This window comes from Dendrobium catenatum, unplaced genomic scaffold (genome assembly GCF_001605985.2).
Source record: "Dendrobium catenatum unplaced genomic scaffold, ASM160598v2 fragScaff_scaffold_133, whole genome shotgun sequence".
In the NCBI taxonomy this organism is placed as follows: Eukaryota; Viridiplantae; Streptophyta; class Magnoliopsida; order Asparagales; family Orchidaceae; genus Dendrobium; species Dendrobium catenatum.
The window spans coordinates 3,605,916-3,625,178 of NW_021318595.1; the positions used below are offsets into that span (position 1 = coordinate 3,605,916).

The following is a 19,263-nucleotide window of genomic DNA, read 5'->3' on the forward strand; positions in this document are numbered from 1 at the left end:
GGATGTTATCCAAGGAAGAGTTTCTGTCTTTAAAAGGTTATCCCAACTAGAAACCCTTACTATAAAAAGGATTGTTACTGGAAAGAAAGTTTCTGTAGTGACTACAAATACCACTGCTCTGCTTAGAGAGTCTGTTGCATCTGGGATACATGATCGATGCTGAAGCTTCCTCATGTGGAGGTAAGCTCAATAGAAGACAGAGGAAAAGAAATGCGGAGCTACGTGCTCAACATCTACTAGTACCAATCCATCCCTCCATCCTGTCAGCACGAGAGCCAGAGGTTGATATTCCCACATGTAATAGGTTTGCTAATCTGAAGTGGGTAAAGAGAAACAGCTCTTCTGGCAAGCTCAAAAAATTATTTTGGGTGCGTCGACTTGAAGCTCCAACCCCTCAGAAGACGAGAGAGCCCGAACATCTATTTGCTCAAGTTCACCGAGTGTTGAATACAATCAAGGAGAAGGATTAATGAAGAAGAAATTCCAGAGGTCGTTAGTTATTGAAGCTAGAAGAACCCATCTGAGGGAGAGGCTATTATTTGTTGTGATACCAGAAAGAAGAGGATACCAATGACAAGCTCCACGGGAAGCACATTAGGGCATAACACTTGGAGCACGTATCCAGGAATCCGCTACTAAAAGGCCCTAGTGGAAGGGTAAACAAATATGAAGGCCGAAGCCTTGAAAAGGGAAGATGTTTGAAGAAAGAACCAGTTCAGATGTGACATCCGGAACAGTCTCCTTGAGGTCCGCCTTAGCTAACTGAAACCCTAGAGATGGGTCCAAAAGAAGGCCCATGCTAACAGTCGCCATGACGGTTGACAGCTTGGAAAATTCTCTTGGAAATCCCATCATTCACCTAACTCAGTTAGAGAAGAAGTTCATTTTGATCGCAGTCCACAGATCGAAGAAATAATCATTCTAAGTTAAGAACAAGAAATATAGTGGCGACGTCGCTCAAAAATTCGAGTACAAGAAGGAGAGAAAGAAGAATTTGAGAATGATGACACTATGGAAGGTGAAGTGATTTACATGGTCAGCCACAACAATAATGAGGATGGTGATGATGAAGATGACCAACAATCACAGCCACGTGAACGTTTTTATCGACGTCGTTACAAGGCTAAATCCATAACCAGCAGAAGTGCTCGTTCCTTAGAAGAAGGGGAAGAAGTCGAAGAAAACTTCTTCACCGCCAAAACTATCACTTTTGCGGAGATGAAAAGGCAAGTGCGACTACAAATACGGGGAAAAGATAAAGAAATCTCTCAGTTAAATGAGAAAATGACTGAGATAAGACTCAGATGATGACAATGATGGAGATAATGCAGAAGACCACTTATGTAGTTCCTGCGCCAGCTCAGCCAATCAACCAAGCTGTGAGCAGCGCTCCAGCAAACCCTCCAAATCCCCAGGTGCCCCAGGTCTTAGGAGTTAAAGGTATGCCTGAAGGTGCCAAAGAGACCGATGATTCGACTCGTCAACGTACTCCACGAAATGTCTAAAGATCTTCGAGAGATCTGATTTAAGCTCTCAAGGACCCCGAAAGATATGAGACGCATTTTGCCAAGCGCAATATGACATGTGCTACAAGTTTGGAATGAGCCAATAATCACTTTTGCTGAGGATGATCTGATGCTCAGAACGATGGATCACAATCGCCCTCTATATATTCAGCAGAGAGCGACGATATGATGATCAGTTAAATTTTGATCGATCTCAGGTCCTCCATAAATCTCATGAGCTTAAAGGCATTGAGATCATTGTGCTTCGATGTGCAACATCTTGGATAAGAGATGTTAATGGTACATGGCTTAAACGAAAAAGGATAGAAGATCCTTGGATCATTTATGCTCCATCTTATATTTGGAGAACTTTATACAGAAGCCAAGTTCCATATAATTGATGCGTACACTTCATTCAAGGCACTACTAGGTCGCCCCTAGTTGCATGAATATGGCATTGTCCTACCGACACTACACCAATGTATGAAGTATCTCAGGGATGAAGAATTCAGGATTTCTGGCGACATCCAGCCCTTGCAGTCATTGAAGTAATGATATATGAAGATGCCAGATACTTCATGCCAAAGAAGCTAAAGTTATCGAGCTCTCTTAAGGCAAAGACATCAAATTCAAAGGCTGCAAAACAACCCGAACAGGAAGGTGAGAAAAGGCATATGGGGAGAAAGAAAGCAACGCCGATTCTTCTCAAAGCACCGATCATTCTCAAAGAAAAGAAACACATACCTCATATAAGGAGTGACACGGATGAAGATGATGTCACTGCAACCAAATCCCGAAGTGTATGTTAGTTTACGGCCAAATGGAGCAGGGAGGTTGAATATTCAAATGATTATTATGATTATGATTCTATCTACATGAACATGGTGCAGGGTGTATTCTCTAGAAGAATAGACATCTTGTTGATCTCAGATAGCGTACTTGTAATCACGAGTATTCCCCTACAACACTTCAAAGAAATCATTTCACGTGATATGCATAAGATTGAAGAACGAACTACCTGTTATATGCCTCTTAAAAAGGGAAATGCACCATGGATCATATTATATTCCATGGGAAAATACGAATGACAGAATCATGACCGGTGTTGTATACTCTTCGATTTTGAAAAATTACTACCTACAAGGCTACCTAGGTTTAATACCAAAGGTATACAAAGAATGCTACGAAACAAATCAATATTCCTACCAATAAACGACAACTTCGTATATGCCTTGGCCTCTGGTATGGAAGGAATCCACATCCATTATGATCGAAGGATATAATTGTATATAAAGGTATCGAATTCTTCAAGTGAAAATATCCCCGAAAGGATACTTGTCGAGCAATCACATGCGGGAAAATCAAATCTGATAACTAACCCGTAGAAGCTAAGTCTGCACCAGAAGAGCTTGAAGATGGCCGACAAGCTGCTATTATAGATGAGCTAAAGGAATTTAATTTGGGGAATGAGGAAGACCCTCATCCAACCTTCATTAGCTCCTTTATGTCAGAAGAGCAAGTGGAAGAAATGAAGAAGCTTTTTTGTGAATTCAGAGACTGTTATGTTTGGACATATATTGAGAAGCCTGTCTTATCCCTTGACGTATCAGTTCACAAATTGGCCATTAAATCAGATGCAACACCCATTAAACAAGCTCTAAGGAGTTTGCAATTGATGTTAGAATTCGAAATCTCTAAATCTTTGGTGATTCTCAACTTGTTATAAACCAAGTATTGAGAGTTTACAAAATCACCAAGTTTGTGTTGGTTTATTATCATCGGCGAGTTCTCGGCTTATGAAGCAAATTTTAATCATTAAATTAGCTCAAGTTCTCCAAGACCAAAACAACAAAGTTGTTTGCCTTGCCAAATTGGCTAAAGAAATGATAAATATGGATGATGAATGACCTATAATAATTATGGTACACAATCGTTAACCTATTACAATTCCCACAGGCAGATGGAATACCAAGCTCAAGCCATCAAGATACAACTCCGATTGATCCTCAACCTCCCTAACCAGTTGATCTTCAAGATCAACTTGAAGAACAACAAGCTCCTAAGGAATGATGAAAGACTAGTCAAGCTTCAGAATCATGGTGACATTATTTAGATGTCGAAGAAGAAGATGATTGGAGGCAAACTTTCATTGAATACTTTCAAAGAAAGTAAACTACTAACGGATAAGTCATTAGCTGCTCAAATCAAGAAGAGAGCATTATGTTACGCGTTTGTCAATACCACATTATATTGGTGTGTTTTGATCAAATGTGGCTAAGGTGTCTAGAGACCAAACAAGCTAATAAAGTGTTGATAGAAGTTCATGAAAGATTTTGTAGAGCACACCATACAGGTCCCAAGATGACAGTTAAAATTAAAAGAATGGGCTACTATTGGCCAATAATGGTAAATGATTGTATTGATCATGCTAAGAGGTGTCACAAGTGTTATATTCACGGTGATGTTATACATCAACCGTCAAATCCATTGCATCCTAGAATAGCATCCTGACCATTCAGGTTGATAGATCCACCATTTATCAGTAGGACCGCTTTATCCTAGCATCAACCTACTACTTCTTTAAATGGGTTGAAGCAGTTTTGTTCAAAAAAGTCACGTCTGAGCATGTGATTAATTTTTTTACCCATAATATTGTTTATAAATTCGGAGTACCATGCCGTATAATTTTAGACAACGGTACAGCTTTCAAAAGCACTAAGATCAATAAATTCATCGATCGTCACAAGATCGATTGACAATATTTCTCCATATACTATCCAAGGGCAAATGACTTGGCAGAAGTCTTCAACAAAACACTGATAAAATTGCTGAAGAAGATTCTTACTAAGAATAAAAGAATGTGGCATATGAAGATGGCAGAGGCGCTGTGGGCATATTATATAACCTACAAAACACCGACCTAAGCCACTCTTAACTCATTGGTTTTCGGAGTTAAAGCAATGTTGCCACTAGAAGTTGAACTACTATATCTTAGGGTCGCTGTCCAAAATGAGCTTACTCAAGAACAAAATGCTTGGTTGAGAATGGAGGAGCTCGTTGCGCTCGATGAACTCTGGTTGTAAGCTCAACATAACTTGGAGATTTATCGAACAAAGATGAAAAAGTTCTTTAATCAAATGATGTATCACCATGCATTTCAAAAAGGGGAATTGGTCATGGTGTAGAGAAGACCAATCATCCCGCATCGAAAAATTGGTGATAAATTTGTATTTAACTGGGAATGGCCTTATGTCATTGAAAAGGTGTACCAGGGTGGAGCTTATCAATTCATCAATCTGAATGGTCGGAGGCCCATGCCACCGATCAATGGCCGATACTTGAAGAAATACTACATATGAAATTGCCTGAGAAAATGTTATGCTTAATGCATTATATTTTCATACATGTTTATTAGTATATACATTTGATATTTTAAAATTCTCTTGTATTACGAGAATGTATTTCAAAATTCCTCGTAAGACGGGGTATTTTAAATATTTATTCGGGTTGACATCGCGCCACATGTCAAAATCCCCAAATAAATATTTAAAATCCTGAAATACAATTTGTTTGAAACATTCCGGCAAGACAAGAGGCATTTCAAATATTTATTTGCATCGACATTGCGTCGCATGCCGAGATCTCTAATTAAATATTTTAAAAAATTATGAAATAAAAAACTCTCTCTTATAAGATATGGGACATTCTAGTATTTATTTGGGTTGACATCATGCTTCATGCAGATATCTCTAAATAAATATTTAAAATTCTAAAAAAAAAAACTAACCTTTCCTGCATGATGGGGGGTTATCATGTTTGTCTAGATTGACATCATGCTTCATTCCGAGATCCCTAGATAAATGTCCAGAACTATTGGTTGACCCAAAAGGCTTTTCAAAAATGCGAAAAATGACAACTTCAGTTTCAACACATACCGGTGATTCTCCAAGATACCCGGGATATCAACTTCTCTATTATCCAAAGACTTTGAAGGTTAGAAAAGAAGGCTTTCGTGGCTGTGCACTCCAATAAATCGAGTTAGAGCAACATAAGTTCTTCTGTAGCTTGAAGTTTAAGGTTTGAATGGATGTATGAGGTTGGACTCAACAAGGCAAGATGTAACCGAGTCACTGGCACCTCCGTTTATTCAACTAGCCATAAGAAAGGCCGTAGTAGCAGAACCCTCATTTCGTCAACCCGACTGTAGGGATTGCAAGAAGTATAGAGGTTTATTTGACTCGACAAGCATCAGTAGTCGTAGTCCATGATATCCTTCTAATTGACCAAAGAGTCAAAGTTATAGTGGGAAGGATGTATTCCCAATCAACGTGGCTACCGAATGTGCATAAGTTCCAAAACCTACAATCACAAAGGTTGACTTCAAATATGTAAACTCCAGCAAACTCAGCTTGGGGAGCGCATTTCTCCATGGCTTAAGTCTAAGCCTAAACGGGCGTAAGAGGTCAAATTCAATAAGCCCTAATATGGCTGAGTCGCTGGCAGCTCTATTTACTCATTAAGTCATAAGAAATGTCGTAGTAGCAAAACTCCTGTTTCAACAGTTGAACTACAAAGAGCTATAAAGTACTAGCTCTTCCAGTCTAATGAATTCAAGTAACCCAGATTAAACTCTTGTTGACCTGTTGAGGATCAAAATACTACCTACATATAGTATTACCAGTTGAAGTTGAAATCTACAATTCTTCAACAAATCCGTATAGCATAAAGCGAGGATCGAAGGAATTCTTCTATAACAAATCCATCAAAGCATAAAGCAAATGTTCTAAGAAATTATTCAAAAGTTCATGAAAAACTTAAAGCTGAATTAAGAGGATCTCGTCATCAACAAGTATGTTACACACAAAGCCTTGAACTGATGACTTCTTGCCACTGACCTAACATAAATTTAAAAAGCTTAGATCACCGACATCTACTCATTAATCAAGCTCGTCAAAGCAAGAAGCATAGGGTCAAAGGTACAAAAATCACCTAACAAGTCAATAAAGACAAATTGAATAATTCTCCATCAATGTCCATAGCACAAAGCACAGGGCATCAGAACTCAAGTTAAAGCTACGAAAGAAGCATCCTGAATGTCATCTACAAATGTCTCTAAAGGTTGGGGGCATTTTAAATATTTATTTGGGTCAACATTGCGCTACGTGCCGAGATACCTAAATAAATATTTTAAATTTTATCAAGATACAAACGGATGAGAGAAGAATGAAATATCCTCCATAAACTGAATGTGTGATAAACAAAAAAGTATAATATGAGCAAGATACAATTAGTACATGATGCAACAAAGTTCCTTCCAGCTGATGAATCTACAAAATGTGGATAGATTCTGAACAACGCCTGTATATATACGACAGAAATATCACATCTATACATGACTGTGGCAAAGAAGAATGTTGAGCATATACAAAAAGGCTATAAATTAAAGTGACTGTAGTGTTGAAAGAAGACAAAAATGTTGCAATTATATCTACTAAAGTCAATCTACAAAGCAGTTCTTTAGGGACCTAAATATGAAGTACTATATCACTATTGTAGGGGTCTCTATTTGACTGAAGCTAACATATTAACTGCCTATAGATACATCGAAAGGTTTATAAAGAAAGAAAACCAGTGTGACATCCAAACAATTTCTTAGAGATCCGCTAAATGAACACCCCCAATGTGACATCTAAAATAAGTTTCTAGAGATCCACAAGGTCAATCAGCATGCAACAAATGGTTCGCTCTAGACGCATTCCACATTTGTTGGGGGGCATTTATTGACCAGTGTTCAGGACACAAAACAAAAAAATCGCTAAATCTTTGTACCTGTCTAGCCACGAATAGCGCACGTCTTGAATCCCGCTCGCACGTCGTTCGCATGTCAAGACCACTCCGATCATGCTTCGCACGATCTCATCTTCGAGTCTTTAAATGGTCGCGAGAGCAAGGCCTTTGGCCTCTCTAGTTTTGGCACTCCCTCTCGCGACCTTCCTTGCTCCTTCGTCGCTGATCGATTTCGTTCCTGCTGACGATGTTCCTTTCCCATCGGATAGGAAGTTACGACACTTTGATCTGAGGTAGGGGCGGGAGCTCCGCTTGTTGTGAAGGTCCTTTCTCCCTGTTGCACGCTTCATCGACTCCTTTGCTGTTGGTCAACTTAGCTCCTTCGATGGCATCCCTTTTCTATCGGATAGGAAGTTATGACACTTTGATCAGAGGTAACAACAGGAGCTCATTGGCCATGAGGGTCACTTTCTCCTTGCCGCTAGCTTCTTCAGCCAAATCCTGTTGCCGAACATAATCTAAATCATGCTCAAATCTTTCTTAATTTTTTTATTTTATTAGCTTAATTATGATTAATTTTATTTAATTATATTTACTTATTATTAACAGTAATTAATTTTGATTAATTAAAATGAATTACAATTAGTTAATTGTTTTAATTTATAATTAATTTTAAATTGGATATAATTAATTATAGATTAAATATAATTAACAATGATTAATTTTTAATTAATTATAATTTATTTTTAGTTAATTTTAAATTAAATCCAATTACTTTATAATTAGTTTTAAATTAAACATAACTATTAATTTATAATTACTTATGAATTAAAAATAATTAGTTATACATTAAGTATAATTAATTATTGATAATTTATGATTAATTATAAATTAAGCATGCTTACGCCTTGACTTATGCTTTTCTTAGCGTGGTAGGAGGGAACTCGGTGCGACACCTGTGACGAGGTAGGTAAACAGCTCTCAAACCCAAAATCCTATCCTTGATGCATGTGACAAGCCGGTCAACCATATATTCACGCTTTTTTTAGCGTGGCAGGAGGAAACTCAGTGCGACACATGTGACGAGGCAGGTAAGCATATCTCAAACTCAAAACCTTGTTCTCGGTGGGTGTGCCGAGTCGGTCAACCACTTATACACGTTTTTCTTAGCTTGGTAGGAAGGAACCTGGTGCGACACATGCGACGAAGCAGGTAAGCACTGTACACGCTTTTCTTAATGTGGCGGGGACAACATTAAGTACCCGTATGTACCTCAATACATGTGGGAAAACCATTGTACTTTTTTTATTGTAGGTAACTTTAGAGCCCCCATACATGCTTTTCTTAATGTTGTGGGATTGAAGACTACGACTGTGGTTTCTAAGGACACCTACCATACATGCTTTTCTTAGTATAGTGGGAAGGCCTGGACTCCATACAATTCCCCCAAACAGGGGATATGCTAGGATGCTGTTTGGGGATATGTTGGGATGATGCCAAAATTTACACTAAAGTACACAAGACCTGAACAATAAAGAACATCTAACTTGAGCAGCAATGCAGAGGACCTGTACTTGAACAAAAATGCACAGAACTTGAACCAAATGTGCAGAAAACTTGTACGAATAATAGGGAACATAACTTGAACTGAACTACAAGAAATTGAACCCTAAACCCTAAAATGCACAATCAAGATCAAAATTCAAATGCCAAATAATAATTTAATTCATTCAAATAAATCCAAGCAAACAAGCAGGGGACTATTGACAAACAAGACTTTCGTGCATACAAGCAATGAACAATAGTAAAAAATACAAAGCAAATATCAACCATTATCACCTAAATACATAAGCACACATGGAATGATGCTGGTTGACACATGACAGATGTAGTGGACTCCTATAATAGTCCCTATGAGGTTAAATGCACCGTACTTGCAAGGGCAACATGATAGTCACATAATGCATAGGTGTCTCCTATATACATTATTGAAATCTCCAACACCAACAATAGTGCTTGTAGATTGAGATGATAACACTGGCAATTGATAGTGGAAGACACGTCCTTGCAAACAAGTATAATCAATGATCACCTGAGATTGGTGAAAGGTGAATATGATGCGAGAACAATGTCTCTTCTGCGAACACTTCCAAGAGATCGTACTGAATATGACCAGTCCCTATAAATAAATAAGATCCATTTGTGGATAATAACAGTGGGTGCATTGTGGAAGACCCCTATGGACACAAAAGTATACAAGTGCATATGACAAATACAAGCATCAGTTAACTCTTCGAAGAGAACCCACATATGAGGAGGGCATCCTTTTTCCTGGTAGAATGGAAGAGATGTTTGAGCAAATTCGAACTAAACTTCCTGATGTTTCAAAGTTTCTTCATTGCCTTTTCTCTGAGAGAAAACATCTTTGATATCTATAGGCTGGAGGTGCAAATGATCTTCGAAGTTTGACATTGCAACACAATATACCATGCACACTGATAGTGCTATTGTACCACTTTTGCCGACATTGTTCCACCAAGGAATACAAGTACCTACTAATCTCTTAGGCAGAATCCTCCCATGAGAAGGACACTTCCTGGCAGAATGGAAGAGATGTTTGAGCAAATTCGAACTAAACTTACTGGTGTTCGAAAGTTTCTTTTTTGCCTTTTATCTAAGAGAAAAACATCTTTGACATCTATAGGCCTTGGAAGTGTAAACGATCTTCAAAGTTTTACATTGCAACACAATATATAATGTATACTAATAGTGCTATGGTACTGCCTTTGCCGATGTTGTGCAACCAAGGAATGCAAGTACCTACCGATTTCTTGGACATAATCCTCCCTTGAGAAGGGCACTTCTTGTAAGAATGAAATAGATGTTTGAGAAAATTCGAATTAAACTTCATGGTGTTCTAAAGTTACTTCAAGAAATACAAATTCTTTCAATACCTCAATGACGATCAGACTGTTATTCTTATTGAAGAAGCCAGGAATGACAAGAGTACCCATATACCTCAACTTATCTTATAGTCCAATTACCTAACATTGGAGGCTACATATTATAGAAATCCACTATACTGAAGATTCTGAAAAGGAGTATTTTCAAGGCACCGGCCACTGATTTCAAAAAATAGGACACTAGTAAGAATGCAATCATTTATGATTGAAATGATTGATTCTTTATTTAAGCCAACAATAAAAAATGATGATGATGACATAATTAAAGAGCTGTTTATTGATTCCTATACCAAGCCTAAAAAGACCTATCGGTGAACGAGAAAAGGGAGTCAACATTAGGATATGAGGTGCCTCATGACATCCAGATAATAACGATACGATGTACTTGTAATCAAAAGCGGGAAATCAGTAATGAAAGACCACAGGCCGCTAAAGTACGACATCATGCCACCGGATCTACAACCTTCGTACAAGCACACATAAGGCGTCAACAAAACCTAAAATAAAGCCCCGTGCGTTCAGCAATAATAGTCACTTATGCAGTCGGACACCCCTTCGCATTGCATGCAAACATCTTAAAATATACATGCATTGTAATATGTAAACACATTGGTACACAAAAGGGCAAGTTCAATTGTACACCTGCATGGGCCCTGACAAGCGTGTTATGGGTACACACGTGATGTTTAGGGATGTTGCGCGGGTCAATAAATGAACATAGTTTGAACTCGATCCTTCTACTTAGATAGATAAAAGTCGACATGACTCGAACTATCAAATAGATATATGATCAAGGCATCGACCGAAATATCTGTTTTATACGTTCATATAAGGCTTTCAAGGTCTATGAGAAAAGAAATTAATTAATTAAAATCATACAGTTGTCAAACATGTTCTCTTATCGGCAAGTTGATAAGATCGACAAGGTTTAGTCAATAAAAATGATCCAACACCTCGATGATGGCCATGTTGAATGCATATCTCAACTAGAGGGGTAATTTCAAATATTCAAAATGCCCTCAAACGCACATAAAATCCAAAGTTTTGAAAATGCCAACATCTAAAATATTTAAAATTGAAATAAAACCATCAAACATGTTAAGCAAAATTCATCCACCATCCGCAACAGTTTACCGAGGTGGATAAATATGAAAATACTTCAGCTCACAAAAAGCTGATGCCTAGTTGAAAATATCATTAGGATCTATTCTCAAATAATTTCATGTCAGTAAGGACGTGGTACGTGTCCTCTGACCGGTGGTTTTGCCGCGGAATGTGACCGTAGGATAAATGATTATGATCTGGGCCCTCTGAACCGAGTGATTTTGCTGTTAAATGGCACCACTAAATTATGGTTATGTCCAGAACCAATGCATTCCTTAATGACATAAAACTTTTGAGATATGAATCATTAGGATATAATCGATAGGGCACAAAGACCTTTGTCAGGTATGGTGGATTCAAATTTGTCCCCTTAGATGAACACCCATCTTAGGTCTACAAAGTATTCTTGAACGAAGCAACCCATGGATGCCAACAAGGATCCTTCTATCAAGTTGGGTCGACTACCTCCTCTAACTAAGTAGACCAAGGAGCACGATGGCCCGGGACGACGGAACCATGGGATCTTGATCGGGTTCAGCATTCATTCCCCCACCATCTGCTTTAAGTGCAAGATGGTGCAATTTCAAATTTTAAATATCAATTCTCCAACTATATTGAAATGCCCATGCTGCTACTATATGTTAGATACTATTTATCTTTACGTATCTGATTGGCGACTAGCTTTAATTGAAAGTTCTTTCTCGTTATCGGGAGGGGTAATTAACTGCAGGGGCTTGCTCCTATAGGAAACCAGAACTCAAATCATAAAGTCCTCGCAAGATGAGGGCGAAACCTCTGGGTAGTGTCTTATCTACAAACTCATCTACCTTCTCAAAATTTACCCCGTAACTTAATTCCGTTAAAACTCCCCCAAAAGAAAGCATCACGGGGAGGCCAGGGTCAAATTTTCGGAGCCAACAACCAACCATCAGCTTTTCTATTCGTTGGGATGCTGCTATCTTCTCCATCGCTTGTGTCCAGTCTCATGCAGCTGCGGAGCAACCTCTTTCCTTTTCGTTCCTCTTCCACTTTGTCACCCTCCTGGCTACTGTGCTTCTCCATTCCTTTTGGATTCCTTCATATGGTTCGCCCTCTTTGTCCTTTTTCTCTTCATTAGTTTGCTTACTCATAAATAAATTTGTTAATGTTAAAATCGGTTCCTCTCATCAAACATATCCAAAAGCCATCCTTGATCTGTGAAGCTTAATCAGACAATTTTCTTTCTCTCTTTGCTACTACAACCCATCCATGACATGGATAAATTACGATATATGAAGATAGTTAGTACTTAAAGAGACAAGGCCCCATCTCCTAATTTTGTAAAGGTGTGAACTGTTAGTAAACGTTTTTTTTTTTGTTGAAAGCCAACAGTGGCAAATCTTTATTTATTTGTATCCATTGCGCTGATCGTGAAGCTGGTATTTTCAAGGGTCTTAGTGGACAGGCGGTTGCTGTTTGTACCGAACCATACTCTCTTTTTCCTCTTTTATTGCAAGTTTTGGTGTGAAAGGGTATATGAGAGTGAAGATGATTTAGATATTTGCATCAAAATGGATTTCTACACAAGGATTGAGGCATCAATTTGCTCTTGGACATAATAAATTGGCGCTGCGTTGATGAAACTAAAGCTGATTAATTAGGTATGATTTGGATTTTTCTCACTTTAATCCCAATCCAATATGAACTTAATCAGTTTAAAATTGTAGTTAGCATGCACTTTTATATTAATAGAATGAGTTCATTCATGTCTTTTTACATCCTTAAAAACTGTACAAATACAGAAATTATGCTGTATTTCATCTACCTTTCAAGCATTCATTTTAGATATGTATGCATGTTTTTTAATGTGCATATACTACCCCCACCCCCCAACCCAACGCGGGCGCGCGCGCACATATATATATATTATATTCAGTTTGCCTATGAAGTTTTGTGCTAGCAATAATGGTGATGCTAAAATCGGCATGTTGACATGATCATCAAAATTTAAGCAAAAGCAGAAATGTGAAATTCAACGCCAAGTGACTGGCTAGGCAAGGTCATGATACTGTCATTTTCCAAAGTAGAAGTGCAAAAATAACGATTAAAGATGGGACTGCAGAGATCACCAGGAAGTTTGTTTTATATAAATTTACTAAAAAACCAGTGCTTTACTCATTTGCTAACAAAACAATACCAATAACTATCACTTCTTGTAGATATATGTTTTTCTCGCTTTGATAATTACATATACACTTGCATCATAGAACCTACAATGCACAGGTGCGCGGAAAATCTGTGGAATGACTAGATGCAGAAACTGGGGGATTTTAAGCTACCTCAGTTCTTCAACTATCCACCATATTTTACGTAAACTTTCTCAACTTCAGCCTTTTGTCTAATATTCTCTTTCAAAAGTTCTAGCTTCTGGTGGTTGATCACTGAATCAAATTTTGATTTCTGAGTTTTATAAAATATGTAAAGGTTACCATACATCAGATAATCAGTTCAAAAATATTATGCTGTTACTATCTCTGCAAATGGTTTTGATATTGCTTTTCTATAACTAATTCATTTAGATATGTCTGATGGGTGATGATTGCATGATACATGTCAGCTAATTCTGTCTTGCTAATGATCTTAAGATACATTTAGAAGGAATCTGTTATGTTCACCTCTTGTAAATGCACCTCCTTGAATCAGGGAGCATTGACTTTTCACGCTAATGTTTAATGCTCAGATGCTTGTCCCAAGTATTTAACTTTCAACTTTTTCTTTATGATGAACAGCAGTTGCATGATTGCTGACTGGTGTTGCATGCGTTTGAATGAACTTTTTTAATTGCCTTGTTTATGTAGTTTTATTGTAAGCTGATCTTCCACAATGCCCTTCAAATAGTTAGTATAAGGCTAATAATAATGATTATCATGAATTTCCAGCACTTAGAATCTTTTATTATCATTCTTCATGGTGCTGAAATTCCGTTTCTGTAACAGGATCATAAACTGACTAGTTTTTGGGTGTGAATTCTATGCTAGCATTTCTGTTCAACTTTTACCTGCTTTTATACGTGGCTGGTTTTGAGCAGGATGCTTTATATCTCTTCAATTTTCTAGATGTGTGTGTTCTCAATTTTACTACTATTGGATGCTGCTCTCTTTTGATATTTTTCTTCTTTTTAGCTATTAATATCTTCACAAGATGCCCAATACCTTCAGTTGATCTGAAATGTTAAATATTTGAGTGGCTACTCAACCTGTTACAATATGCATATCTTGTCGAAACATTGATGATGATATTCCTTTATTTCCACTTCAGTTTATTTGATTTTTCGGTTATGAAGGAATGATTTTTATTAGAGTTGTTAAGAGTCATATGTGGGCTTTGAAAATTCTACCCTGGCCTCCGCCCGCTTTGCTTTTTCTTTTTGGCGAGGGAGTTTTAATAAAATAAGTTCCGGGATAAATTTTGGGAAGGCATATGGGTTTGTAGATAAGACACTACCCAGAGATTTCGCCCTCATTTTGCGAGGACTTTATGATCTGAGTTCTTGTTTCCTATAGGCGCAAGCCCCTATAGTTAATTACCCCTCCCGATAACGAGAGAGAACTTTCAATTAAGGTTAGTCGTCAATCAGATACGTAGAGATACGTAGTATCTGGCATATAGTAGCAGCATGAGTTTGAGAATTTGAAAATTGTTAAGAATTTGAATATTTGATATTTAAAATTGAAAATTTTCACCATCTTGCACTTAAAGCGGATGGTGGGGGAATGGATGATGGACCCGATCAAGATCCCATAGTTCCGTCGTCCCAAGCCATCGTTGTCCCTGGTCTACTTAGTCAGAGGAGGTAGTCGACCCAACCTGACAGAAGGATCCTTGTCGGCAGCCATGGGTTGCTTCGTCTAAGGGGACTTTGTAGACCTGGGTGAGTGTTTGTCTAAGGGGACAAATTTGAATTCACCTTAGCTAACAGAGGGCTTTTTGCCCTATCGATCTTATCCTATTGATTCATATCTCAAGGATTTGATGCCACTAAGGAACGATTTGGCTCTGGCCATAACCGGTATTTCGTGGTGCCATTTGGCAGCAAAACCACTCTGTTCATAGGGCCTCGGGTTATAATCGTTTATCCTGCGGTGCCATTTGGCAGCAAAATCGCCGGTTAAAGGACACATACCACGTCCTTACTGGCAGTAGATTATTTGAGAATGGATCCTAGTGATATTTTCGACTAGGCATTTACTCTTTGTGAGTTGAAGTAACGTTCAACTTGTCCACCCCAGCAAACTATTGCGGAGGGTGGATGAATTTTGCTTTAAATGGTTGGATGGTTAAATTTCAATTTAAATTATCTAGATTTTGAGATTTTTAGATTTTTGAACTTTGTGGAATTTTGGATTTTTAGATATTGATGGACATTTGAAGTATTTGGAATGGACCCCTTCGGTTGAGATTTTCGTTCAATGCAGCCATCATCGGGGTATTGGGATTATTCATTTACTAAACCTTATCGACCCTATCAACTTGCCGATAGGGGATTGGGTTTCGTAGGCTTTGTGCTTTTATTAGTGATTTTTCTTGATTATAGGCTTTGAATGCCTAATATGAATGTATAAAAAACTCGCGACCGGATACTTATTTAAGTGTTCGAGCCTTGTCGACTCCCACTTGCCTCATGGGAGGATCGGGCTCGAACTTGAATTCACTTATTGACCCGCACAGCATCCCTAGACATCACATGTGTTTCTACAACATGCTTGCCAGGGCCCATGCGGGTGTTTGATTACATTTACTCCTTTTGTGTACCTATATGTATACAAATTATGGTGCACATACAGGAGTATTTTTGGAATATTTGTAAACGCCTTCTGACCGCTTGCATTAATGTTGCGGATCCGGTGGTATCACATAGCAGCTTCTGAATAGAGTTGTTCGCTGCTTTATATAGGTAGACTATCGTGCACTACTTGCATGATTTATGCAGGTAGATTGTAATGCACTAACTAATCTCCTTCTTTGATTGTAGATGCTTGCATCTATTACAATTCTTTCACATTTTCCCATAGACAGCATGTTGAATGTAGAACAGGTGTTTGAAAATTTGTATTTGCTCGTAAATTGCGTGCTATATGTATGGTGAATTTCCTACAACAACCCATGGAGACTGGCATTTGTTGTAGTCCTTTGGCCTCTTACTTGTGGTTGATACATCGGGCATACAACAAATCTTCCATGGCTACTCATAAAGATTTGCACTTGTTGTAATCATTCTGTATTTTGCTTTTGGGTAACCTATTGGGTATACAACGGATCTTCTTATAACAGCTCGTAGGAGCTTGTATGTTCATATCCTATCATTGCTTTTATTATGATCTGTAGGCAGGCCTCTTATAGCATATCTATCCTTCTCATTTTAAAATAGACTATGATGTGCTCATATATACATTAGTCCGCATTGATAGCAAAGAATCCACTTCTCCTATCTCTCTCTTGCTTTACTTACAGACACATTACTGCATGATCCTTATTACAATTAGTGCATATTTCATTGAGGTATTGTATTTTGATTGCGAGTACATTGTTGTATTCTCTAATTGATCTTTGCTTGTGGGTAGATCATATGTCCTTGCCCTTTGTTGATTGTTGCTTGCGAATCAAATGATGATTTAATTCTTGCACATCATAGTGTTTCTGTTCATTATAGCTCTTCAAATGTTGCTCACTAACATGTTACATGCCTTGTATGTGATCGTAGGTGAGTTATTATATTCATTGAGAGCTTGCATTGTTGTCTATGAACAAATCATCAAATCATGCCTTTTGAAACATAAGTTCCTTTGTTCACAAGTTTCATGTATACTCCTTGTGTATGTTTAAATTCAAACTCTATTTGCATGAATTTCCTGTGGTCCATGTAAGTTCAAGTTCTCTTGTGATCATATTCAAGTTTACTTGTCTCATATTGTTCGTCTGATTTGAATTCATAGCGTTCAAATCATGGTTCACTTTGAGTGAAATGAAGCTCAAGTTCATTTCGTTCTCATTTTAAGCTCCTTGCATTCATTCATTTGAGCTCAAATGTGGTCCTTTGTTTGTTCAAATTGCAAATTCATGTTCACTTAAGTCTGAGTCAAAGTTTCTTTATGATCATATTGAGTTCAGATTCTTATCACTCAAGTTAAGAGTGAATCAAGTTCAAGATGAGTTTAGGTCCATTCATCCCTTTGAGTTCAAAACACTTCTTGCTCAAGTTTGATTTTAAGTTCAAATTCCACTTTCATTTTGTCTAAGTTCTTTGTGTCTGCATCCTTGTTCGAGTCCCCTGCGTCCTTGCAAGTTCGATTGCATATTCAAATTGTTCACTTTTGTTCAATCCGGTTCGAGTTCATAAGTCCCCTATAGTTCACTTGAGTTCGAGCTATTCTTTTGTTTTGTTTGCATTCAAGTTGAAGTTATTTATTATTAATTGTTTAAGTTTGAATCAAGTCCATTTGATGCTCCAATCAATGTCCAAGTAAAGCTCCATATTGTCCCAAGTACGATCTTATGTTTACCTGAAATTTCAACAACTTCCCGGCGTATACCCCGTTTAGGGGCAAACTATAGTAAACTGAGCCTCCCGCCATGTGATGCCCCAGATATCAATAGTGAAAGGATTCGTTTGACATTCTGATCAAACTCCATTCCAGTTGCCTTGCTCGGACATGAAAATTTCAACCACATATAATGAGCTTTACAAAGCCCAGCAGGTCACCTAATACCTATAACTGAAATCAAAGCACGGCTATGCTATCAATATGCATGTCAGTCAATCAAATCCATATTAGTCAATGGTCAATAAGTCTATGCAATACGGAAGTCCATAGTTAATAAAACCAGTCAATGCAGCGGCAGACGAATCGATAAATCAACTCAATAAATCCATGTCAATCTCGAAGAAATCCGAACACAAAAGGAAATCAATCAATCCGTCAAATCAATCGCTATCAAATCAAATCAATGCGACCTAATCAATACTATCTATTCAATGAAATCAAACGAGGAAAGCAGTACGATAAATCTCAATCTATTCTAACAGTGAATCCATGCAGCAGTCAATACGGTGCAGAAACAGTAACAACAGTGAATCTATATGCAAGATCAATAAATCCATAGGCAGTAGTAACAATGAATCTATAAGCAGAAATCAATGAATCTATAGGCAACAGTGTCAATGATTCTATACTATTCATGTCCATGCTATCAATGCAATATCTATATCCATCCATTTCTATATCAATGCTCAATGTCGATGCACAACAATCAATCAGTGAAATCAATGAAATCGTACGATACAGTAAATCCATAAATCCATCAATAAATCCGTCAAGATCAATAAATCAATCAGAAATCAATAAATCAATGCATATCAGGAAATCCATACGAAACAATATCGTATACATGCAATTCCATACAATGGTCTTACTCGACAAGCACAAACACTAGCTATGATCAATAGTGCTGTTGTAGAAATCCATAGTGCTGTTGTAGAATCCATATTGCTGTTGTAGATATCCATACATTGGTTCTATAATAAGAGTAGCCACTCTTTTCGCCCGTCGGCATTTCTATAAACTCCTTATGACTCCCAATCGTTATATCAATAATCAATGGTTTAAAGGAAAGCCCGTCGGCCCACCATCCTGTACAGGTCAATATCAATCTTCAACCAATGTTCAACCAGGTTATACGTGTATTCCAGTATCAATAATCAATCAATAATCAATTCAATAATCAATATTAAAGCAATCTATAACAATCATATCAATAATCATAAGCATATCAATCTAATCTATCAATTCCAAGCAAATCAGAAAATCTACGAAAATCGGGCAGCGTAACGGCAGTCGGTCAAATTTACACAAAAATCCTACAAAAAG

General features: G+C 37.7%; 1 protein-coding gene across 2 annotated transcripts in view; it reads left to right on the plus strand.

Annotated features, from left to right (window-relative positions):
• LOC110096853 (vacuolar protein sorting-associated protein 25) overlaps positions 1-19,263 on the plus strand; it is a 90,088-nt gene that overhangs the window by 21,679 nt on the left and 49,146 nt on the right. For both annotated transcript variants that reach the window (XM_020822981.2, XM_020822980.2), the window contains one exon: positions 13,622-13,708. In XM_020822981.2, coding sequence (XP_020678640.1) covers positions 13,650-13,708 — 59 coding nt within the window. In that variant the 5' untranslated portion in view covers positions 13,622-13,649. The remainder of the gene's footprint in view (positions 1-13,621; positions 13,709-19,263) is intronic.